The sequence below is a fragment of the Ranitomeya imitator genome, chromosome 2 (assembly GCF_032444005.1).
Source record: "Ranitomeya imitator isolate aRanImi1 chromosome 2, aRanImi1.pri, whole genome shotgun sequence".
NCBI lineage: Eukaryota > Metazoa > Chordata > Amphibia > Anura > Dendrobatidae > Ranitomeya > Ranitomeya imitator.
Genome location: NC_091283.1, coordinates 823,640,004 through 823,666,040, shown reverse-complemented (window position 1 = coordinate 823,666,040; position 26,037 = coordinate 823,640,004). Strand labels below are relative to the sequence as shown.

General features: G+C 44.8%; 1 protein-coding gene across 2 annotated transcripts in view; it reads left to right on the top strand.

The window, feature by feature from the left end:
* The first annotated feature begins 1,317 nt into the window (after positions 1 to 1,317).
* Positions 1,318 to 26,037, top strand: part of CNNM1 (cyclin and CBS domain divalent metal cation transport mediator 1) — a 46,890-nt gene continuing 22,170 nt past the window's right edge. For both annotated transcript variants that reach the window (XM_069753998.1, XM_069753997.1), the window contains exons 1-2: positions 1,318 to 2,726; positions 24,707 to 24,850. In XM_069753998.1, the coding sequence (XP_069610099.1) occupies positions 1,340 to 2,726; positions 24,707 to 24,850 (1,531 nt within the window). In that variant the 5' untranslated portion in view covers positions 1,318 to 1,339. The remainder of the gene's footprint in view (positions 2,727 to 24,706; positions 24,851 to 26,037) is intronic.

The following is a 26,037-nucleotide window of genomic DNA, read 5'->3' as shown; positions in this document are numbered from 1 at the left end:
ACTAAGATAAAGATTTGTTCCCCATTCTGCAACAACTATTTTTATATATCAGGGACATTTTTTTTACAGGGTCAGCGCTAGTAACAGATATTTTGCATTTTTTTAAATTAATTTATATTTTTCCTTTCCATTTTGTATTGATATTATACATGGTGCCCTCCATAAGGTCATAAAAGACATTCCGATATTGAAATATTTCTATTTTCATCTTATTTCCCCTGTAACTGCGGCTGGCACGTTACACCCAGTTACAGGGGAAATTCAGCTTCCTGCAGAGCTGTCTGGTCTCCGATCATCCAAAGCTGCTGTCTCCTCCCTGTATACAGCAATCACATGGCCGCTGTATATTGAGGAGACGCCTTCAGTGCTTCCTATTACTGAGTATACAGCGATGAAGAAGGCACAGACTGTATTCACAGCAATTCATGCTTACAATTTGCGCCAAACATGTGACTTTGCTGCGTGAATGGAGGCGAGGTACGTTTTACACGAAAGGATCATTGTTTTCCCGTCAAAAGAAAACACTGAGAGACGGCAATGCTGCCGCCATTTTACCACATCTCACACATTTATACTGTTAGACTAGACCCATAGCTCTTGTGCCCAGGGAGCTGTAATGGCCGCCCTCTAGAAACAGAAATGACTAATAATATGACCTTTGCTTTGAGAGGACCATGGTCGGTGTGTAAAAAAAAAAAATCATCAATTCCTCCAAAGAAATTACATAAAATGGTCGTCGGGTTCCTACAACCGAAGGGTCTCACATAGCAACCAATCACAATCAGGCTTTAATTTTTTTATGACTAAAATCTGCACTTTGATTGGTTGCTTTTTTTCCACAGAAGGTTCATAAATAAAAACTTTGCTCCGATTGGCTGCAAAAGCTAAATGAGATGCAGTATTTCGTGATTTAAATTTTTTTTTTGCTACAAGAAAATAATTAGTCACTGGACAAAATATAAGCTTTATTATTAAAAATTAAAAAGAAAGACTTTGAAGTTACCTCAGGTAAGCTTCCCGCCATTTTTCTAAGCTACTGTCGCTAAACCAGTGATCACGTGTCACTTTCTTCCAATCCTAAGACGTCTTTGAAGTCACATGACCTACACTCGCGCTCCCCCGCGCTTCCTTTACCCCTTATCACCTTCCCGCCTTTTTTTCATTACAGCTTTACTTCACACGCACAAGTGACGTCTTCTCTGAGTGGGCGGAGACGTTAGCGATCACATGACACTCCTCTGACCTATACCAAGGACGCTGAGAGTCATGTGACGCGCAGCCGCTTCCCCGCGCAGTCAGCGCCTCCTTCCTCCTGTCAGAGCTGTGAGGAGGGCTCAGCATGGCGGAGGCGGCCGCTCCCGGTGCCGTCCTCCTCTTCCTCATCTCCCTGTCTCCACGGCCCGCGTCTTCCTGGCTGCTCGGTCTCCGGCCGGAGGACACGGTGGGCGGCCGTGTGTCCCTGGAGGGAGGCACTCTGCGGGCGGCTGAGGGGACCCGCTTTACCCTGCGCCTGTACTTCCAGCCTCCGCTCTCGGCTCAGCAGCAGCTGCATCACCAGCAGCCGAGCTCCGCGGGTAACGGCTCCGGCCCTCCCCCCAGACTGGTGTTCATCGAGGAGCCGCGGGCGGGAGGTGACCCGTGCCTGGATGAAGGGGCCTGGGCTTCGGATGTGGAGGTGCTCGGCCCTCTGCAGCCCTCCCCTCACGGAGGCTCGGCCCTGGTGGAAGTCAGGGTCCGGGAGCTGCGGAAAGGGGAGCGGGGGAAGCTCTTCTCGCTCTGCGCCTTTGACGGGCGGCGCTGGGAGCACCATGGCGGGGAGCACTTCGTGCTGGAGGTCCGGGAAGCTGCCGAGGCGATGCCGGCCTGGCTGCGGGCTCTGGTGGCGCTGCTGCTGCTCGCCATGTCCGCGCTCTTCAGCGGCCTCCGCCTCAGCCTGCTCTCCCTGGACCCGGTGGAGCTGCGGGTGCTGCAGAACAGCGGCTCCCCGGCGGAGAAGGAGCACGCCCGGAGGGTGCAGTCGGTGCGCGCCCGGGGCTCCTACCTGCTCTGCACCCTGCTGCTGGGCAACGCGCTGGCGAACGCCTCCCTGGCCGGCTGGCTGTGCTCGTCCCTCCCCGCGGAGCCCTGGGTCTCCGTGCTGCTCTGCACCGCCTGCGTCTTTCTGTGCGGGGAAGTGGCTCCCTACTCGGTGTGTTCCCGGCACGGCCTGGCCATCGCCTCCCGCACGCTGTGCCTCACCCGCCTGCTGATGGCGGTCACCTTCCCGCTGTCCTACCCGCTGAGCCGCCTGCTGGACTGGGCGCTGCGCCAGGAGATCAGCACCTTCTACACCCGGGAGAAGCTGCTGGAGATGCTGCGGGCGGCCGATCCCTACAACGACCTGGTGAAGGAGGAGCTGAACATCATCCAGGGCGCCCTGGAGCTCCGCACCAAGGTGGTGGAGGACGTGCTCACCCCGCTGGGAGACTGCTTCATGCTGCGCTCGGACGCCGTGCTGGACTTCAGCACCGTCTCCGAGATCCTGCGCAGTGGATACACCCGCATCCCGGTGTACGAGGGCGACGACCGCGCCAACATCGTGGATATCCTGTTCGTCAAGGATCTGGCCTTCGTGGACCCGGATGACTGCACCTCCCTGCAGACGGTCACCCGCTTCTACCACCGACCCCTGCACTGCGTCTTCAATGACACCCGACTGGACGCGGTGCTGGAGGAGTTCAAGAAGGGTGAGGGCTGCTACACCCCCAGCCTGTGCCTGTCTCATCCCAACGTCCTGTGCCTGTCTCGTCCCAACGTCCTGTGCCTGCCTCATCCCAACCTACTGTGCCTGTCCCAGCCCTGGCCTCCTCCTGTGCATGTCTCATCCCAAACTACTGTGCCTGCCTCATCCCAACCTACTGTGCCTGTCCCAGCCCTGGCCTCCTCCTGTGCCTGTCTCGTCCCAACGTCCTGTGCCTGTCTCGTCCCAACGTCCTGTGCCTGTCTCGTCCCAACGTCCTGTGCCTGTCTCGTCCCAACGTCCTGTGCCTGTCTCGTCCCAACGTCCTGTGCCTGTCTCGTCCCAACGTCCTGTGCCTGTCTCGTCCCAACGTCCTGTGCCTGTCTCGTCCCAACGTCCTGTGCCTGTCTCGTCCCAACGTCCTGTGCCTGTCTCGTCCCAACGTCCTGTGCCTGTCTCGTCCCAACGTCCTGTGCCTGTCTCGTCCCAACGTCCTGTGCCTGTCTCGTCCCAACGTCCTGTGCCTGTCTCGTCCCAACGTCCTGTGCCTGTCTCGTCCCAACGTCCTGTGCCTGTCTCGTCCCAACGTCCTGTGCCTGTCTCGTCCCAACGTCCTGTGCCGGTCTCGTCCCAACGTCCTGTGCCGGTCTCGTCCCAACCTCCTGTGCCTGTCTCGTCCCAACCTCCTGTGCCTGTCTCGTCCCAACCTCCTGTGCCTGTCTCGTCCCAACCTCCTGTGCCTGTCTCGTCCCAACCTCCTGTGCCTGTCTCGTCCCAACCTCCTGTGCCTGTCTCGTCCCAACCTCCTGTGCCTGTCTCGTCCCAACCTCCTGTGCCTGTCTCGTCCCAACCTCCTGTGCCTGTCTCGTCCCAACCTCCTGTGCCTGTCTCGTCCCAACCTCCTGTGCCTGTCTCGTCCCAACCTCCTGTGCCTGTCTCGTCCCAACCTCCTGTGCCTGTCTCGTCCCAACCTCCTGTGCCTGTCTCGTCCCAACCTCCTGTGCCTGTCTCGTCCCAACCTCCTGTGCCTGTCTCGTCCCAACCTCCTGTGCCTGTCTCGTCCCAACCTCCTGTGCCTGCCTCGTCCCAACCTCCTGTGCCTGTCTCGTCCCAACCTCCTGTGCCTGCCTCGTCCCAACCTCCTGTGCCTGCCTCGTCCCAACCTACTGTGCCTGTCCCAGCCCTGGCCTCCTCCTGTGCCTGTCTCGTCCCAACCTCCTGTGCCTGTCTCGTCCCAACCTACTGTGCCTGTCTCGTCCCCGGCCTCCTGTACATCTCCTCCTGTGATTCAGTCTGAAGCATCCTCTGCCCACAACTTCATCATCCAGCAGCTGTAATCCCTGTCACCATCATGTTACAGAGCATAAGTAACATCACCAGTCTGTGTCCCCACTAATCAGCTCCTGTATACTGCAGTATTTTGGACTTAGTTTCCCCACGAACAGCCCTTATTGTCAGTAGTCATCAGCATCATTCAGCCACTGTCCCACCATAGACGTGTAATAACCTTCTAATTGGTTATAACTATCCTACTGTAAAATATATAGCTTACTCCAGCCTTTGTCCTCACTACCATCACATCCTGCATGTTACTCTATTATGTATAGAGTATCCCCCACCACCAGTACAGTCATCGGCGTCATTCAGCATCTGTCCTACTGCACATATAGTATTCACAATTACAAGCTTGTGTGGTATCGTCATCATCTCCTGCATCATAAAATATATCTAGTATCCTCCATCACCTGCCTGTATATTCCAACTACAGTTATCAGCTCTATCGTCCTGTATTATTTATCTAGATGGGTGGACGCACAGAAGAGGGCCCTTGTGCAGGGACTCCCTTTGGAGTCCAATAAATCACCATAATGAATGCCTGTATGTGCTGTTTTGGAGGTGGTATTGGGCACCAGGTTTCACCAATGGATATTGTTTGCCCCTGTATCCAGAATCCCCTTATCAGCCCTTACAGTCACCAGTTATTTAGCAACTGTATCATACGGTGTTACACGTCTAGTATCCTACACAACTAGTTATCAGCCTCCTACTGTATTATGTATCTAGTGTCCCCTACCAGCTGCCCTTATCTTCACTATTCATTCAGCGACTGTATCATAATATTACACATCTAGTATCCAGTCTGTTTTCTAACTGCAGGCATCCATCAGCCTCTGTACTCTCCTGACTCCAGTGATTAGCATTGTTCACGCTGCACCTTCAGCTAAGATCTGTATCCTTCAGCTAGTGGTGTCTGTATATCGCATAACTAGTGTCCTCTATCACCAGTCTGTAACCTCCAATCTCTATATATCTGCGTCCTACTACAGTATATTCCTCATCGGTTCCTGTATTTTATTTTTACTTGCTTATATAACACCCTTAATTCCACACTTGCAAGTGCAATGCGAGAAACTCGCTCCTCAATACCCGGCACTTGGGACCGGAATGCACGGCTGCATGTATTTCTATGCAGCTGAATGCTCCGAACTGCCGGCGGCAGTGCCGGGTATTGAGGCGAGAGACTCACATTGCAGTTGCAAGTGTGACGGCGGCCTAATATTCCCATCTTCAAAGATGGGTATTGTCGGATAGTGCTTGTAAAAACAGGTACTTTTGCGATTTATTGCTTATTAACCCCTTCGTGACATGCGCCGTACTAGTACGGCGCATGTCACATCTCCCCCTTTGAAGTGGGCTCTGGCGGTGTGCCTACCTCAAAGCCGGGACATGTCAGCTGTTTTGAACAGATGACATGTGCCCGCAATAGCAGCGGGTGGAATCGCAATTCACCTGCTGCCATTAACTAGTTAACCCCTTTACCCCCAAGGGTGGTTTGCACGTTAATGACCGGGCCAATTTTTACAATTCTGACCACTGTCCCTTTATGAGGTTATAACTCTGGAAAGCTTCAACGGATCTTGGTGATTCTGACATTGTTTTCTCGTGACATATTGTACTTCATGACAATGGTAAAAATTCTTTGATAGTACCTGCGTTTATTTGTGAAAAAAACGGAAATTTGGCGAAAATTATGAAAATTTCGCAATTTTCCAACTTTGAATTTTTATGCAATTAAATCACAGAGATATGTCACACAAAATACTTAATAAGTAACATTTCCCACATGTCTACTTTACATCAGCACAATTTTGGAACCAAAATTTTTTTTTTGTTAGGGAGTTACAAGGGTTAAAAGTTGACCAGCAATTTCTCATTTATACAACACCATTTTTTTTTTTTTTAGGGACCACATCTCATTTGAAGTCATTTTGAGGGGTCTATATGATAGAAAATACCCAATTGTGACACCATTCTAAAAACTACCCCCTCAAGGTGCTCAAAACCATATTCAAGAAGTTTATTAACCCTTCTGGTGCTTCACAGGAATTTTTTGAATGTTTAAATAAAAATGAACATTTAACTTTTTTTCACAAAAAAAATTAATTCAGCTCCAATTTGTTTTATTTTACCAAGGGTAACAGGAGAAAATGGACCCCAAACATTGTTGTACAATTTTTCCTGAGTACGCCCATACCCCACATGTGGGGGTAAACCACTGTTTGGGCGCATGGCAGAGCTCGGAAGCGAAGGAGCGCCATTTGACTTTTCAATGCAAAATTGACAGGAATTGAGATGGGACGCCATGTTGCGTTTGGAGAGCCACTGATGTGCCTAAACATTGAAACCCCCCCACAAGTGACACCATTTTGGAAAGTAGACCCCCTAAGGAACTTATCTAGATGTGTGGTGAGCGCTTTGACCCACCAAGGGCTTCACAGAAGCTTATAATGGAGAGCCCTTAAAATAAAACAAACATTTTTTTCCACAAAAATTATTTTTTAGCCCCCAGTTTTGTATTTTCCCGAGGGTAAGAGGAGAAATTCGACCCCAAAAGTTGTTGTCCAATTTGTCCTGAGTACGCTGATACCCCATATGTGGGGGGGAACCACCGTTTGGGCGCATGGGAAGGCTCGGAAGGGAAGGAGTGCCATTTGGAATGCAGACTTAGATGGAATGGTCTGCAGGCGTTACATTGCATTTGCAGAACCCCTAATGTACCTAAACAGTAGAAACCCCCCACAAGTGACCCCATATTGGAAACTATACCCCCCAGGGAACTTATCTAGATGTGTTGTGAGAACTTTGAACCCCCAAGTGTTTCACTACAGTTTATAACGCAGAGCCGTGAAAATAAAAAATCTTTTTTTTCCCCACAAAAATAATTTTTTAGCCCCCAGTTTTTTATTTTCCCAAGGGTAACAGGAGAAATTGGACCCCAAAAGTTGTTGTCCTATTTGTCCCGAGTACGCTGATACCCCAAATGTTTGGGTAAACCCCTGTTTGGGTACACGGGAGAGCTCGGAAGGGAAGAAGCCCTGTTTTACTTTTTCAACGCAGAATTGGCTGGAATTGAGATCGGACGCCATGTCGCGTTTGGAGAGCCCCTGATGTGCCTAAACAGTGGAAACCCCCCAATTATAACTGAAACCCTAATCCAAACACACCCCTAACCCTAATCCCAACAGTAACCCTAACCACACCTCTAACCCTGACACACCCCTAACCCTAATCCCAACCCTATTCCCAACTGTAAATGTAATTTAAACCCTAACTGTAACTTTAGCCCCAACCCAAACTGTAGCCCTAACCCTAGCCCTAATGGGAAAATGGAAATAAATACATTTTTTTATTTTTTCCCTAACTAAGGGGGTGATGAAGGGGGGTTTGATTTACTTTTATAGTGTTTTTTTTAGCGGATTTTTATGATTGGCAGCCGTCACACACTGAAAGAAGCTTTTTATTGCAAAAAATATTTTTGGCGTTACCACATTTTGAGAGCTATAATTTTTCCATATTTGAGTCCACAGAGTCATGTGAGGTCTTGTTTTTTGCGGGACGAGTTGACGTTTTTATTGGTAACATTTTCGGGCACGTGACATTTTTTGATCTCTTTTTATTCCGATTTTTGTGAGGCAGAATGACCAAAAACCAGCTATTCATGAATTTTTTTGGGGGGAGGCGTTTATACCGTTCTGCGTTTGGTAAAATTCTTCGGGTCAGTACGATTACAGCGACACCTTATTTATATCATTTTTTTATGTTTTGGCGCTTTTATACAATAAAAACTATTTTATAGAAAAAAATAATTATTTTTGCATCACTTTATTCTCAGGACTATAACTTTTTTATTTTTTTGCTGATGATGCTGTGTGGCGGCTCGTTTTTTGCGGGACAAGATGACGTTTTCAGCGGTACCATGGTCATTTATATCTGTCTTTTTGATCGCGTGTTATTCCACTTTTTGTTCTGCGGTATGATAAAGCGTTTTTTGCCTCGTTTTTTTTTTTTTTTTTCTTTTTTCTTACGGTGTTTACTGAAGGGGTTAACTAGTGGGCCAGTTCTATAGGTCGGGTCGTTACGGACGCAGCGATACTAAATATGTGTACTTTTATTGTTTGTTTTTTTTTATTTAGATAAAGAAATGTATTTATGGGAATATTTTTTTTGTTTTCATTATTTAGGAATATTATTTATTTTATTTTTTTTACACATTTGGAATTTTTTTTTTTTTTTTTACTTTGTCCCAGGGGGGAACATCACAGATCGGTGATCTGACAGTTTGCACAGCACTTTGTCAGATCACCGATCTGACTTAGTGCTGCAGGCTTCACAGTGCCTGCTCTGAGCAGGCTCTGTGAAGCCACCTCCCTCCCTGCAGGACCCGGATGCCGCGGCCATCTTGGATCCGGGCCTGGAGCAGGGAGGGAGGTATTCAGACCCTCGCAGCAACGCGATCACATCGCGTTGCTGCGGGGGGCTCAGGGAAGCTCGCAGGGAGCCCCCTCCCTGCGCGATGCTTCCTTGCACCGCCGGCACATCGCGATCATATTTGATCGCGGTGTGCCGGGGGTTAATGTGCCGGGAGCGGTCCGTGACCGCTCCTGGCACATAGTGCCGGATGTCAGCTGCGATAGGCAGCTGACACCCGGCCGCGATGAGCCGCGCTCCCCCCGTGAGCGCCGCCGATCGCGCTGGACGTACTATCCTGTCGGTGGTCATAGGGGCCCACCCCACCTCGACGGGATAGTACGTCCGATGTCAGAAAGGGGTTAAATGCCGCTGTCAAACGCTGACAGCGGCATTTAACTAGTGCACCGCTGACCTCCGTCACGTGATCGGGGGTCAGCAATGCGTCAGCATGACAACCAGAGGTATATTGGTTGTCGATGCCAGATTGCTGTGAGCGCCACCCTGTGGTCGGCGCTCATAGCAATACAGCAATTCTACTACATAGCGATCTGAGCTTCGCTCCTATGTAGCAGACCCGATCGGGTTATGCCAGCTTCTAGCCTCCCATGGAGGCTATTGAAGCATGGCAAAAAAAAAAAAAAATGTTTTAAAAATTATAAAAGTTAAAATCTCGCCCCATTCAAAATAAAACCATAAAAAAAGCCCACACATAATTGGTATTGCCGCGTTCAGAATCACCTGATCTATCAATAAAAAAAGCATTAACCTGATCGCTAAACGGCGTTGCGAAAAAAAAATTCAAAACGCCAGAATTACGTTTTTTGGTCGCCGTGACATTGCATTAAAATGCAATAACTGGCGATCAAAAGAACGTATCTGCACCAACATGGTATCATTAAAAATGTCAGCTCTGCACACAAAAAGTAAGCCCTCACCCAACCCCGGATCACGAAAAATGGAGACGCTATGGGTATCGGAAAATGTTGCAATTTTTTTTTCTTTAGCAAAGTTTAGAATTTTTTTTCACCACTTAGATAAAAAAGAAACTAGACTTGTTTGGTGTCTATGAACTTGTAATGACCTGGAGAATCATAATGGCTTGTCGGTTTTAGCATTTAGTGAACCTAGCAAAAACGGCAAACAAAAAACAAGTGTGGGATAGCACTTTGTTTGCAATTTCACCACACTTGGAAAGTAAAGTACAACTTGTCCCGCAAAAAAACAAGCCCTTACATGGCCATATTGACGGAAAAATAAAAAAGTTATGGCTCTGGGAAGGAGGGGAGCGAAAAACAAAAATGAAAAAGGGCTGCGACTTGAAGGGGTTAAAACTTGCAGCCATTTTTTTTAAAGATATTATACTTTTTGTTTTAGGCCGGAGTCACACTAGCGAGTTTTACGGACGTATGAGGGCATAAAATATGTCCGTAAAACATGCATTACACACGGCCAATTATTCTCTATGCCCCTGCTCCTATCTGACGTATTTTACTGATCTGTATTATACGGCTTTCTACGGCCGTAGAAAATCGCAGCATGCCAATGAAAGTCTATGGAAGCCAGAAAAATACGGATTACACACGGACCAGCAGTGTGACTTGCGAGAAATACGCAGCGGTGTTAGAGAGAAAAGCCGGCAATTCATTGCGGTGTACAGTAAAATCACACTGACAGCTTACAGTAGAATAGGTGGAATAAATGTGGACACATAGAATAGGTATATATATATATATATATAATGTCATTGAGACACATATATGTATATATATATTACTATTTCATCCAGCGCTAGATGGCTTTAAAGCCGATAATTCAATTGCCAGCTTTTGCTATCTCCTTCCTAAACCCGACATGAGACATTGTTTACATACAGTAAACCATGTCATATCCCCATTTTTTTTGCATATTCTACACTGCTAATGTTAGTAGTGTGTATATGCAAAATTTGGCCGTTCTAGCTATTAAATTGAAGGGTTAAATGGTGGAAAAAATTGGTGTGGGCTCATAATGTCATAATTGACGCCTCTCCATTATTAATTTGGCTTAATGTCACCTTACAATAGCAAGGTGGCATTAACCCTTCATTACCCCATATCCCACCGCTACACGGGAATGGGAAGATAGTGGCCAAGTGCCAGAATAGGCGCATCTTCCAGATGTGCCTTTTCTGGGGTGGCTGGGGGCAGATGTTTTTAGCCAGGGGTGGGGGGGGGGGGGGCAATAACCATGGACCCTCTCCAGGCTATTAATATCTGCCCTCAGTCACTGGCTTTACTACTCTGGCTGTATGTAAACCATGTCTCATATCATGTCGGGTTTTGGAAGGAGATGGCAAAAGCCGGCAATTGAATTACCGGCTTTAAAGCTATCTCGCGCTGTATGAAATATTAATATATATACATATGTGTCTACTGAAATAAATATATATATATATATATATATATCAGTATATATGTTTTTATGGGTTTTTTTTACACATGGATCCCTTGTATTGCCGTATGTCGGTTTTGCAAGCCTGCGAGAAAAACACGCAGTACGGATGCCATACGGATTACATACGGAGGATGCCATGCGCAAAATACGCTAACACACCCTGCCTACGGAGGAGCTACGGACCACTATTTTGGGGACTTTTCTGCATATTACGGCCGTAATATACGGACCGTATTGTCTTACGCCGAGTGTGACGCCGGCCTTATTTGTAGCTCGTTGCAGAGAATATCGATTATCGCTGCTGTCTAGCTTGTGCACTAGGCTGAAGTAGGCAGGGATTAGGAGGTTATGGCACGCCCCAGTGGTCCTGGCAGCTTCAAAACAGCACTTACAAGCTCAATAGAAAAGAGGTTGTAAGTGCTGTACATGTTCTGCCGTCTTGAAGCTGTGGTCAGTCTTCAGGGCAACAAGCTGTAAACTTAAAAAAAAAGTGTTAGTTCCGCAAGAACGGATGAAAATTTTAACAATCCGTAAATTGCAATGTTACTTGTATTTCTAAGCACTATTGGACAATACCTAAATATGAAGGAAAAATGTTATGAACCCCAACCCTTAAAATGCCAATAAAAGCTTAAATGCATATTAGGATAAACTATATGGATTTTTATTATACATGTGGCATCAAATATTGTATCCCCATTGACTCAGTTTGCTGAATGATGCAGTTTTCTTGCAGATATGCTGTAAAAATAGCAAAAGTCAGCACCTAAGAAAGTGAAATTAATGGGCAAGTGCAAATGTGCTACTGCTGCAATACAATAACAAGTACAAAGATGCAGTTGCCCTGCAAGTAATGGAACTTTTTCCATTGTTTTAACCATTCAAAGACTGAGGGTTTTTTTTTATCGATTATGATTTTTTTTTTTCATTTTTCCAAAACTTTTTTCCCCTTCATCATAGTCTTGTGAGGGCTTTTTTTTTCTGTAATAGTACTTATGAAAAATGCTATTCACTTTACCTTACAATGAACGGAAAAATGGGAAATATTCCAAGTAGGTTGACATGTTGCAAAAAACTTTCTTCAATGTTTTTTTATTCGGCTTTTACAGTGTTCATTGTGTTGTGAAATACGATTCTCTGGACGAGTACAATTATGGTGATACCAAAAACAGTTTGTGTTTTTTTTTTGGTTTTTTTTTACTATTTTAGTGACTAAAAAAATTTAACTTTCCGAACGTATTTGGTTAGTGTCTACATTTTCTGACACCCATAACTTTTTTTTTTGTTCTGTTGATGGAGCTGAATTAGAGCTTATTGTTGAAAGATTTTGTAAAACAATCAAATCACTCTCCTTTTAAAACTTTAGAAACAACTTTTATTTTTTTAATAAATTTCATAATTATTTTCAATAATTAGAAATTCTATATGTTTGGTATTGCCATAATCGTACTGACCTGTTGAATAATGTTGACAGGTTATTTTATATTGCACAATGCACGGCATTAAAACAAAACCCAAACATTTGATTTTTTTATTTTTTCTTGCCATTCAACTGCACTTAAAATGTTTTTCCTGTTATTCAGTACATGATTTGGTAAAATGAATACTGTCATTTAAAATTACAACTCATCCCGCATAAAACAAACTCTCATGTGACTGTCAATGGAAAAAGAAAATAAAAAATGGGACTCTGGAGAAGTATAGGGAAAGGAAAGAGCAAACATTAAAATTGGTCATAGCACAGAGGGTCTACGTTTATAAAGAGACCCTCATTCACTCTGGACAAGAAAACTGCAAAAACATGCAGTGAAGAATGTAAGATTTCACATGTCCATGTATTAGCTAAATGGCTACAAAAAATGGAGATCGTGATAGCAAAGACAAAGGATTCAGATACTAAAGGTACCGTCACACTCAGCGACGCTGCAGCGATATAGACAACGAGCCGATCGCTGGAGCGTCGCTGTTTAGGTCGCTGTAGAGACATCAAACACAGCAGCTCCAGAACGATGCAGGAGTGATCCAGTGACGTAACGGCGACTCACTTATCGTTCTCGCTGGTTGTTCGCTCCATGTAAAACGTTGCTGGCATCGTTGCTTTTGATGTCAAACACGACAAAACACGCCGACCTGGCGACGAAATAAAGTTCTGGACTTCTAGCTCCGACCAGCGATGGCACAGCGGGATCCAGATCGCTGCTGCGTGTCAAACACAACGGGATCGCTATCCAGGAAGCTACAAGAACACGGATCGTTGTCGTTCTCGTTGCAAAGTTGCTGAGTGTGAAGGTACCTTAAGGCATTGTCACCAGAGTATTGCACATAGTAAATAGTTAATTGAATTCAAAGTATTGCAATAAATAAATGAAAAATACACTGATTAGAAAAACTATTTAATTACATGCTTCATAGACAGAGAGGCATAGAAAATTCATAAAATATATTGCTAGAGAAGGGAGCACTACAAAAAATTGCTAGCTAACATGAAGGAAAGTAACAACTCGTAACAGATCACACGCTCCCCAAATAAAGTCAAATGGAATAAGCATCCTTCAAAGTTTAAGGCTATGTTCACACCTTGCGTCGGGTCCCTGCGGGTTCTCCCGCAGCGGATTTGATAAATCTGCAGGGCAAAACAACTGCGGTTTTCCCTGCAGATTTATCGCGGTTTGTTCCGCGTTTTCCGCTGCGGGTTTCCGCCTATACTATTGATGCTGCATATGCAGCAATATGCAGCATCAATAGTAATGTTAAAAATAATAAAAATTGGTTATACTCACCCTCTGATGTCCGGATCTCCTGGGCGCTGCACCCGGCGGTCCGGTTCCTAAGATGCTGTGGGAGAAGGACCCTTCGTGACGTCACGGTCATGTGACCGCGACGTCACCGCAGGTCCTGGTCGCACAGCAACTCTGACCGGACAGCCGCGTGCAGCGCCCAGGAGCTCCGGACATCAGAGGGTGAGTATAACCAGATTTTTTATTTTTTAACCCCAAATATGGTTCCCAGGGCCTGGAGGAGAGTCTCCTCTCCTCCACCCCGGGTACCACCCGCACATTATCCGCTTACTTCCCGCAACGTGGGCACAGCCCCATGCGGGAAGTAAGCGGTTCAATGTATTCCTATGGGTGCAGAATCGCAGCGATTCTGCACAAAGAAGTGACATGCTGCGGGTTGTAAACCGCTGCGTTCCCGCGCGGTTTTTCCCGCAGCATGTGCACAGCGGTTTGCGGTTTCCATAGGGTTTACATGTTACTGTAAACGCTATGGAAACTGCTGCGGACCCGCAGCATCAAAATCGCGGCGGTTCCGCGGTAAAAACCGCTAAGTGTGAATATAGCCTAAGGGCTCATTCACGCGTCTCTTGTTCTTGTATGTTTGCTCTCCATGGTTTTCATGGCTAGCACTCGTACCTTTGGTATCCTATGGAGCCATTCATATTTCTGTCATTTTTTTCCATGGGCTGAGCGATCCGTGGAAAATTGCGGAGACCTGTCCAATTTTGATTAAAGTGTCATATAAAGATTACCAATTGAAGTCTATGGGTCCCTGAACAAAATCGAACCCCACTTGGGTGACATCCATTTCCTTAATCGACGTGTACCGCAACCCCAAAATTTAAATAGCCAGTGTGTAATACTTCATCCATGTGCTGTCTGAGTTTTACCGACTGGATGCTATGAAGAGTTAGGATACCTCAGTTATTTTTTTCGGAGACAAGAAAAACAGCTGGCATATGGATGGTAATAACAGACACTGAACAAATCTGATTATAAACTGCCTATCACACAGATAAAAAAAGTCTTTTTTGTAGATATTAGATTGTTGTCTACTTACGTAGAAATCAAAAAGATTGTCCAGCTTCAATGTGTATGAATGTCTTAGGCCGGCGTCACACTGGCGTTTTAAACGGCCGAGTGCAATGCAATAAAAAATCGCATTGCACTCGGACCAATGTTACCATATGGGGCAGCTCCCACCAGCCGACTTTTTGTCGGCCGTTTTCCTCGGTCCGAGACAATCGCAGCATGCTGCGATTGTCTCGGACCGAGGAAAACTCTCGGCTCACTCGCACCCATATAAGCCTATGGGTGCGAGTAAGACAGCGCACACCACTCGGATATCGGTTATAAGCGGACCCCAGCAATGGAGGAGATGGAGAAATTCCTTTCTCCGCCTCCTCCGCAGCTGTGCTCCGATCCTCCCTGTGCGAGAGAATCGGAGCACAGACACATGACAACCGGCTCCTGTCATTAGCATATCGCATCCGATGGTCTTGCATCGGATGCAATACGCCAGTGTGACGCCGGACTTAAAGGAGCTTTCTAAAGCCAAAAGAAACAATACAGCTACAATAAGTAACTGATGTATTCTGATCCTTATTTTCCACTGTCCCAACATTGTCCGCCCTGCTGCTCTTCAGTTTACGTTGGCTGCAGTGGTGATATCATTTATATTTCACGTATCCATTGGCTTGACCAGGAGTACATGGCACTTGACCACTGAAGCTTGTGATCGGCTGCAGCTGTCACATGGGGAGTACATGACGTCTTGCAGCTTTCACACTGACTGCTAGAGCTGATAATAGTCAAACACACCCTGTACAGAAGACTTAGTACAGCCCGAAAACAATAAAGGGTAGCACTTCTATATAAAGAATCCTCAATTCATCATAGGTGATGTCACAGCTCACCTCCTCCCTGCCTGTGCAATAAATTAACAATTCTATATACAGTAGATAAAGGATTGATAATAGTAACATAGTTAGTAAGGCCGAAAAAAGACATTTGTCCATGCAGTTCAGCCTATATTCCATGATAATAAATCCCCAGATCTACGTCCTTCTACAGAACCTAATAGGTGATGTCACAGTTCTCCTCCTGTACAATGACTGATAACACCTCTAAATACAGTAGATAAGACAGGATCCACCATTCACAATAGGTGATATCACAGCTCACTTCCTCCTGTACAATGACTGATAACACCTCTATATATAGTAGATCAGAGGTGTCAAACTGCATTCCTCGAGGGCTGCAAACAGGTCATGTTTTCAGGATTTACTTAGCATTGCACAAGGTGCTGGAATCATTCTGTGCAGGTGATTAAATTATCACCTGTGCAATACAAGGAAATCCTGAAAACATGACCTGTTTGCAGCCCTCGAGGAATGCAGTTTGACACCTCTGCAGTAGATAACACAGGATCCACCATTCACAATAGGTGATGTCACAGCTCACCTCCTCCTGTACAGTGACTGATAACACCCCTGTATACAGAGTAGATAACACAGGATCCACCATTCACAATAGGTGATGTCGCAGCTCACCTCCTCCTCCTGAACAATGACTGAATACACCTCTATATACAGTAGATAACAGAGGATCCACCATTCACAATAGGTGATGTCACAGTTCACCTCCTCCTGTACAATGACTGATAACACCTCTATATACAGTAGATAACACAGGATTCACAATAGGTAATATCACAGCTCACCTTCTCCTGCACAATAATAGTTAACACTTCTATATACATTAGATAAAGGATTCACAAAAGATGATGTCACAGCTTACCTTTACAAAGACTAATAACATGTCTATATAAAGTACACTGGCTTGTAAAAATATTCACTTCCTTGGCTTTTTACCTATTTTGTTGCATTACAACCTGTGTTTAAATAGTTTTGTAATCCTGATTTGTTTGTGATGCATCTGCACTAAATGGTATAAGTTGAAGTGATGTGAGAAAAATATAGGCATAAATTAAATTTATGGGTTCAAATAGCTAAACATTGGCATGTGCATATGTATTCACCCTTTTTGCGATGAAGCCCCTAAAAAATTGTGATCCAAGCAGTTACTCTCATGTCACATGCATAGTGGACGTCCCCCTGTGTGCAATTTAAGTGTCACATGTCTGTCAGTATATAGACTTTACCATTTCTTAAAGGCCACAGAGGCTGCAACACCATTAAGGAGACACCACTATCCAAACAACACCATGAAGGCCAGGAGATCTCTAAACAAGTTAGGGACAAAGTTGTTGAGAAGTACAAGTCGGGTGGGTTATTAAAAAAAAAAAATATCCCAATCTGTAATCATTTCCCGAAGCACCATCAAATTCATGATCATCAACTGGAAAGAACATGGTGCCACAACAAATCTGCCAAGAGAGGGCCGCCCACCAAAACTCTCAGTCTGGGCAAGGAGGACGTTAATCGGAGAAGCAGCACAGAGAGCAAAGGTTACCCCGAAGGCCCTGCAGAGACTGGAGTATCTGACCATACGATCACAATAATCCTTACACTCTATAGAGGTAGGCTTTATGGAAGAGTGGGTAGAAAAAAGCCTTTAGTTACACACACTGTCACGATTCCACCCCTCAGTGTGTCTGATGCAGTTACTGACGGGGCGTGCTGAAGCTGTCTACTTTGATTGACAGCTCAGCCATTCTGTCTGGTACAAGGACATGCTGAGCTGACAGTGTGTTGATTGACAAGTCGACTATCCAATCTGAGACTGTCTTTCTCCCAAGTGTTTGTTATCCTAGGTGATTGCCATGCTACTTTTATCAGAGCTGTTTCTTCAAGACCTCTGCTAGATGTTCATTCAGCTTGTGTGGTTTGTTTCCTCTGTGCCTCAAGTTGTGTATGTTGATCTTTTGTTGCCTGACCTTGGACCTCGTCTGTTTAACCCCTTCTGCTCTGATCCTCTATCCTGGTATTCTGACCTCGGATCGTTACCTGACTACGCTTATGTCTCTTCCTTTTTATGACGTACCCTCATAGCCTCTGACCTTGGACTTCTTGACTATCCTGGCTCACAGCTTGGCAGTGAACAGTGACTAGCTTCACACACAAATTGTTAGGTTTGCCAGGAGACATGTAGGAGACTCCCCAAATGTATGGAGGAAGGTGCTGTGGTTAGAGGAGACCAAAATTGAACATTTTGGCCACCAAGGTAAACACTATATCTGGCACCAAACCAACATGGCTCATCACCCACCCCAAGAACACTATCCCCACAGTGAAAGGTAGTGGCAGCATCATGCTGTGGAAATGTTTTTTGGCAGCAGGGACAGGGAAAATGGTCCAAGTCAAGGGTAATATGGATGGTTTGAAATACAGGGATATTTCTGAGCAAAACTTGTTTCAGTCTGTTAGGCTAGGGTCACATTGCGTTAGTGCAATCCGTTTAGCGCTAGCGGATTGCGCTAACGCAATGTTTTCTATGGGGCCGTGGTTCGGGGTCGCGGTAACGTCCCCGCTCTCGCAGATCCCCGATCTGCGAGAGCGGGGAACAGACCGCGGGCGCGCCTCGGACGCTGCAAGCAGCGTCCGCGGCGCGCCAGAAAACACCGGCGCGTTGTTGCGAATATGGCACGCGCTACTGATGCGCGTTCCCATTGCCGTGAATGGACGCGCTGTCCGTTAGCGCGTTCCCATTAACGCAATGGGAACCAAGCCTTAGTGATTTGAGACTGGGACAGAGGTTCAACTTACAACAAGACAATGACCCAAATCATACTGTTAAAGCAGCAGTCGAGTGGTTTAAGGGGAACATGTAAATGTTTTGGAGTGACCTAGTCAAAGCCCAGACCTTGATCCAATTGAGAATCTGTGGTCAGACTTGAAAATTATTGCTCACCAGAGGAAACGTCTAACTTGAAGGAGCTGGAGAAGTTTTGCCTTGAATGGGCAAAAATCCTAGTGGAAAGATTTGGAAAGCTCATAGAGACTCTACAAAGTACTGACTTTAGGGTGTTGAATAGTTATGCACACTGAAGTTTTCATATATTTTGTCCTATTTGTTGTTTGCTTCACAATAAAGAGAAAACCAAAATGTTCACAGTTGTAGACATGTTATTTACATGAACTGATGCAAACCCTAAAAAAACAGTGAAATTCTAGTTTGTGAGGTAGCAAAACACAAAAAATGCTAAGGAAGAATGCTTTTGCAAGGCACTGTAGATAATTGGATTCACAATAGGGGATGTCACAGCTCACTTCCTCCTCCTGTACAGTGACTGATAACACCTCTATATACAGTAGATAACACAGGATCCACCATTCACAATAGCTGATATCACAGCTCACCTCCTCCTCCTGTACAATGACTGATAACACCTCTATATACAGTAGATAACACAGGATCCACCATTCACAATAGATGATGTCACAGCTCACCTCCTGTACAATGACTGATAACACCTCTATATACAGTAGATAACACAGGATCCACCAATCACAATAGGTGATGTCACAGCTCACCTTCTGCTCCTGTACAATGACTGATAACACCTCTATATACAGTAGATAACACAGGATTCACCATTCACAATAGGTGATGTCACAGCTCACCTCCTCCTGTGCAATGATTGATAACACCTCTATATACAGTAGATTACACAGGATCCACCATTTACAATAGCTGATGTCACAGCTCACCACCTCCTGTACAATGACTGATAACACCTCTATATACAGTAGGTAACACAGGATCCACCAATCACAATAGGTGATATCACAGCTCACCTCCTCCTGTACAGTGACTGATAACACCTCTATATACAGTAGATAACACAGGATCCACTATTCACAATAGGTGATGTCACAGCTCACCTCCTGTATAATGACTGATAACACCTCTATACAGCAGATCACACAGGAACCACCATTCACAATAGGTGATGTCACAGCTCACCTCCTCCTATACAATGACTGATAACACCTCTATATACAGTAGATAACACAGGATTCACCATTCACAATAGGTGATGTCAGGGATTCAAGGGGATTCAACCAGGGATTCAAGCTTCAGGAGGCTAATTTGCATATTCCAGGTGCCTTCTGGGAGAAGCGAAGTCTCCCTAAGCTAGAAGATTGTTGGATACAGCCGGGACCAGCTGCTTCGAAAGCATCACCAAACCAGGGATTCAAGCTTCAGGAGGCTAATTTGCATATTCCAGGTGCCTTCTGGGAGAAGCGAAGTCTCCCTAAGCTAGAAGATCGTTGGATACAGCCGGGACCAGCTGCTTCGAAAGCATCACCAAACCAGGGATTCAAGCTTCAGGAGGCTAATTTGCATATTCCAGGTGCCTTCTGGGAGAAGCGAAGTCTCCCTAAGCTAGAAGATCGTTGGATACAGCCGGGACCAGCTGCTTCGAAAGCATCACCAAACCAGGGATTCAAGCTTCAGGAGGCTAATTTGCATATTCCAGGTGCCTTCTGGGAGAAGCGAAGTCTCCCTAAGCTAGAAGATCGTTGGATACAGCCGGGACCAGCTGCTTCGAAAGCATCACCAAACCAGGGATTCAAGCTTCAGGAGGCTAATTTGCATATTCCAGGTGCCTTCTGGGAGAAGCGAAGTCTCCCTAAGCTAGAAGATCGTTGGATACAGCCGGGACCAGCTGCTTCGAAAGCATCACCAAACCGCGCGCCTTACGGCGCGTGAATTTTTGCCTGTAGGACATTATTGCAAGAGAGCTTGGCTGAGTAGATTACACAAGAAGGAAAACACACAGCAAGTCAGCAGGATCTAGGAGCAACATGGCAGATGTGACAACCTACATGGTGAGCTGCAGCATGTGCTACATGTTCACAGATCGACCAGAAGAAGAATCCAATTTCACCTGTCAGAAGTGTAGACTAGTGGCCCTTTTAGAAGAAAAGGTGCGGGGTCTGGAAGAAAGAATAGCAACTTTGAAACTCATCAAAGAGAATGAAGACTTTCTAGACAGAACAGAAGCATCTCTACTGGTCACAGAAGGTGCAAAAAGTGTCAGAGAACCTCCAAAAGCAGATGAGTGGAAGCATGTGACCAAAAGAAGCAAGAAGACCATGGAGAAATCACCAACCACACAACTGAAGAACCGATATCAAATCTTTGTAGAGGATGAAGATGGCACACCTAAGAATGAAGCAATACCAGCAAGCAAAAAAGAAAAGGGCACACAGCAACAAGTGACAGCAAAAAGTACAGCCAAGAAGCAACGAAGAGTGGTGGTGGTGGGAGACTCACTACTGAGAGGCACCGAAGCAGCCATCTGCAGACCGGACATAACTGCAAGAGAAGTATGCTGCCTTCCAGGTGCGATGATCAAGGATGTGACCGATAGGATACCAAAGCTCTTCAGCTCCAAGGACGTCCACCCATTTCTTCTGATACATGTTGGCACCAATGACACGGCAAGGAAGGACCTACCGACAATCTGCAAGGACTTTGAAGAGTTGGGGAAGAAAGTAAAGGAACTGGATGCACAGGTAGTTTTTTCTTCTATCCTTCCAGTAGACGGGCATGGCACCAGGAGATGGAACAGGATCCTTGATGCAAACAACTGGCTAAGACGATGGTGCAGACAACAAGGATTTGGATTCCTGGACCACGGTGTGAATTACTGGTATGATGGACTCCTCGCCAGAGACGGACTACACCTCAACAAACCTGGGAAACACACATTCGCCAGAAGACTCGCTACACTCATCAGGAGGGCGTTAAACTAGAAGAAGAGGGGACGGGAAGAAAAACATTAGACTCGAACAAAGACGACCCAGGAAAACATACTCAGAAGGGAGGTAAGAACATTTCTAAAACAATCCACAGTGAGGAGATTGGAACAAAACAAAATCCTCTAAACTGCATGCTCGCAAACGCCAGAAGCCTGACAAACAAGATGGAAGAACTAGAAGCAGAAATATCTACAGGTAACTTTGACATAGTGGGAATAACCGAGACATGGTTAGATGAAAGCTATGACTGGGCAGTTAACTTACAGGGTTACAGTCTGTTTAGAAAGGATCGTAAAAATCGGAGAGGAGGAGGGGTTTGTCTCTATGTAAAGTCTTGTCTAAAGTCCACTTTAAGGGAGGATATTAGCGAAGGGAATGAGGATGTCGAGTCCATATGGGTTGAAATTCATGGAGGGAAAAATGGTAACAAAATTCTCATTGGGGTCTGTTACAAACCCCCAAATATAACCTAAAGCATGGAAAGTCTACTTCTAAAGCAGATAGATGAAGCTGCAACCCATAATGAGGTCCTGGTTATGGGGGACTTTAGCTACCCGGATATTAACTGGGAAACAGAAACCTGTGAAACCCATAAAGGCAACAGGTTTCTGCTAATAACCAAGAAAAATTATCTTTCACAATTGGTGCAGAATCCAACCAGAGGAGCAGCACTTTTAGACCTAATACTATCTAATAGACCTGACAGAATAACAAATCTGCAGGTGGTTGGGCATTTAGGAAATAGCGACCACAATATTGTGCAGTTTCACCTGTCTTTCACTAGGACTTGTCAGGGAGTCACAAAAACATTGAACTTTAGGAAGGCAAAGTTTGAACAGCTTAGAGATGCCCTTAATCTGGTAGACTGGGACAATATCCTCAGAAATGAGAATACAGATAATAAATGGGAAATGTTTAAGAACATCCTAAATAGGCAGTGTAAGCGGTTTATACCTTGTGGGAATAAAAGGACTAGAAATAGGAAAAACCCAATGTGGCTAAACAAAGAAGTAAGACAGGCAATTAACAGTAAAAAGAAAGCATTTGCACTACTAAAGCAGGATGGCACCATTGAAGCTCTAAAAAACTATAGGGAGAAAAATACTTTATCTAAAAAACTAATTAAAGCTGCCAAAAAGGAAACAGAGAAGCACATTGCTAAGGAGAGTAAAACTAATCCCAAACTGTTCTTCAACTATATCAATAGTAAAAGAATAAAAACTGAAAATGTAGGCCCCTTAAAAAATAGTGAGGAAAGAATGGTTGTAGATGACGAGGAAAAAGCTAACATATTAAACACCTTCTTCTCCACGGTATTCACGGTGGAAAATGAAATGCTAGGTGAAATCCCAAGAAACAATGAAAACCCTATATTAAGGGTCACCAATCTAACCCAAGAAGAGGTGCGAAACCGGCTAAATAAGATTAAAATAGATAAATCTCCGGGTCTGGATGGCATACACCCACGAGTACTAAGAGAACTAAGTAATGTAATAGATAAACCATTATTTCTTATTTTTAGTGACTCTATAGCGACAGGGTCTGTTCCGCAGGACTGGCGCATAGCAAATGTGGTGCCAATATTCAAAAAGGGCTCTAAAAGTGAACCTGGAAATTATAGGCCAGTAAGTCTAACCTCTATTGTTGGTAAAATATTTGAAGGGTTTCTGAGGGATGTTATTCTGGATTATCTCAATGAGAATAACTGTTTAACTCCATATCAGCATGGGTTTATGAGAAATCGCTCCTGTCAAACCAATCTAATCAGTTTTTATGAAGAGGTAAGCTATAGACTGGACCACGGTGAGTCATTGGACGTGGTATATCTCGATTTTTCCAAAGCGTTTGATACCGTGCCGCACAAGAGGTTGGTACACAAAATGAGAATGCTTGGTCTGGGGGAAAATGTGTGTAAATGGGTTAGTAACTGGCTTAGTGATAGAAAGCAGAGGGTGGTTATAAATGGTATAGTCTCTAACTGGGTCGCTGTGACCAGTGGGGTACCGCAGGGGTCAGTATTGGGACCTGTTCTCTTCAACATATTCATTAATGATCTGGTAGAAGGTTTACACAGTAAAATATCGATATTTGCAGATGATACAAAACTATGTAAAGCAGTTAATACAAGAGACGATAGTATTCTGCTACAGATGGATCTGGATAAGTTGGAAACTTGGGCTGAAAGGTGGCAGATGAGGTTTAACAATGATAAATGTAAGGTTATACACATGGGAAGAGGGAATCAATATCACCATTACACACTGAACGGGAAACCACTGGGTAAATCTGACAGGGAGAAGGACTTGGGGATCCTAGTTAATGATAAACTTACCTGGAGCAGCCAGTGCCAGGCAGCAGCTGCCAAGGCAAACAGGATCATGGGGTGCATTAAAAGAGGTCTGGATACACATGATGAGAGCATTATACTGCCTCTGTACAAATCCCTAGTTAGACCGCACATGGAGTACTGTGTCCAGTTTTGGGCACCGGTGCTCAGGAAGGATATAATGGAACTAGAGAGAGTACAAAGGAGGGCAACAAAATTAATAAAGGGGATGGGAGAACTACAATACCCAGATAGATTAGCGAAATTAGGATTATTTAGTCTAGAAAAAAGACGACTGAGGGGCGATCTAATAACCATGTATAAGTATATAAGGGGACAATACAAATATCTCGCTGAGGATCTGTTTATACCAAGGAAGGTGACGGGCACAAGGGGGCATTCTTTGCGTCTGGAGGAGAGAAGGTTTTTCCACCAACATAGAAGAGGACTCTTTACTGTTAGGGCAGTGAGAATCTGGAATTGCTTGCCTGAGGAGGTGGTGATGGCGAACTCAGTCGAGGGGTTCAAGAGAGGCCTGGATGTCTTCCTGGAGCAGAACAATATTGTATCATACAATTATTAGGTTCTGTAGAAGGACGTAGATCTGGGTACTTATTATGATGGAATATAGGCTGAACTGGATGGACAAATGTCTTTTTTCGGCCTTACTAACTATGTTACTATGTTACTATGTCACAGCTCACCTCCTCCTGTACAATGACTGATAAACCTCTATATACAGTAGATAACACAGGATCCACCAATCACAGGTCAGGTTTCTCCTGTATCTGTATGACTTTAAATACAGCTTGGATGTTATTGCTAGTACTAGATGGAAGCCAAGATGCAAGTGTGAACAGATCCTGACTTTGGCTCTCATTACTGATGAATGTTACATCCGATGTTATAACAGTTTGTGTATTCTCGCTGCAGACTAAGTTACTTCAATGCAGTTTTATTGTCGTAGGTAAATCTCACCTGGCCATAGTACAGCGGGTCAATAACGAAGGAGAAGGGGATCCGTTTTATGAAGTGATGGGAATTGTGACCTTAGAGGATATTATAGAAGAAATCATAAAGTCAGAGATCCTGGATGAGACTGATCTGTACAGTAAGTATCACGTTTACAATATGGTGCATGTTTTGCTCCAATGAAGTGGATCTGTCCCCATATTTCACAGCATAAGCTAAGGCTATGTGCACACACTGAGATATTTGAGGGATTTTTGTAGCGGGTCTGTTCCAAAAAGGCTTGAAAGACTCTTCCTATTTATTTGTTTTGTAAAACTACTTTGCTGTTCATATGTCCGGTATTTTGGGTGTTTTTTTTTCTACTTCATGTTTTAAAAAATGCTGCAGTGGGAAACCAAGAAAGTGCATGTCACTTTGATAATGCGGATCGTAGTGGTAAACGCTCCAAAATAGCCTTTGTCCAATCAAAAGGCTGCAAAAAAAGCTTCAGGAAAAAACTCTGTAAAATCCTTCAAGAAATGGAAAACCAAAATGTGCAACATTTCATTAAGTGGTTTCCACTAAAACAAATCGCAGTTTCTCACTGTCTCTCTGTGCACATAACATAAATGCATTATTAAACAGATCTAGACCTGATGAGGCTAGTGTACTTACTCCATGTCAGAATCCAAATTAGAGGCACATAAGCAGGAAACAATTCATGGGTCCTCCCTATTGTATTAAAGGATACTGACCGTTTTATTTTATATCTAGTCCTTTCCTAAATTATGCAGCAGGTCGGTGGGGAACTGGGTGATAAAATCCCCACCGTTCGTCATGCATTTCCACCGTATGGAGGAAATGTTTTGTCGCAAAGAATTGGACATGACCACGACCGATGACGACGTTTATTGTGCATGTGGACTAATTCTTTGGGTAGATGAGTGATAGTAGATTATGTGAGAAATCAGCCCTTCAAGGCCGCAGAATCTCGACAGATGAAGACATAAAGACAGCAATGCATTTGTGTATTCCTTTTTTCTGAAAGTTAATTAACAGTGCAGATATTTTTTGAATCCCCCTCATATGTTTCAGAACTTAGTGCTGTGCTGTTCCCCTGTTCTTAGAAATGTATGACTATATTGATCACTGGGTATCACCAATTAGGGGAAGGTGTTCCCTACACTTTCTGATACTGTCCAATCAATGCTGTCCATGTAGGGACACACTCCTTTGACAAACAGAACTGTCACATCCATTTACTAATTTATTCATTTCCAGGAGGAATAACAGGAACAGCACAATGGAAAGTTATATAAAAATGTGATGGATTATTGATATTTCTTT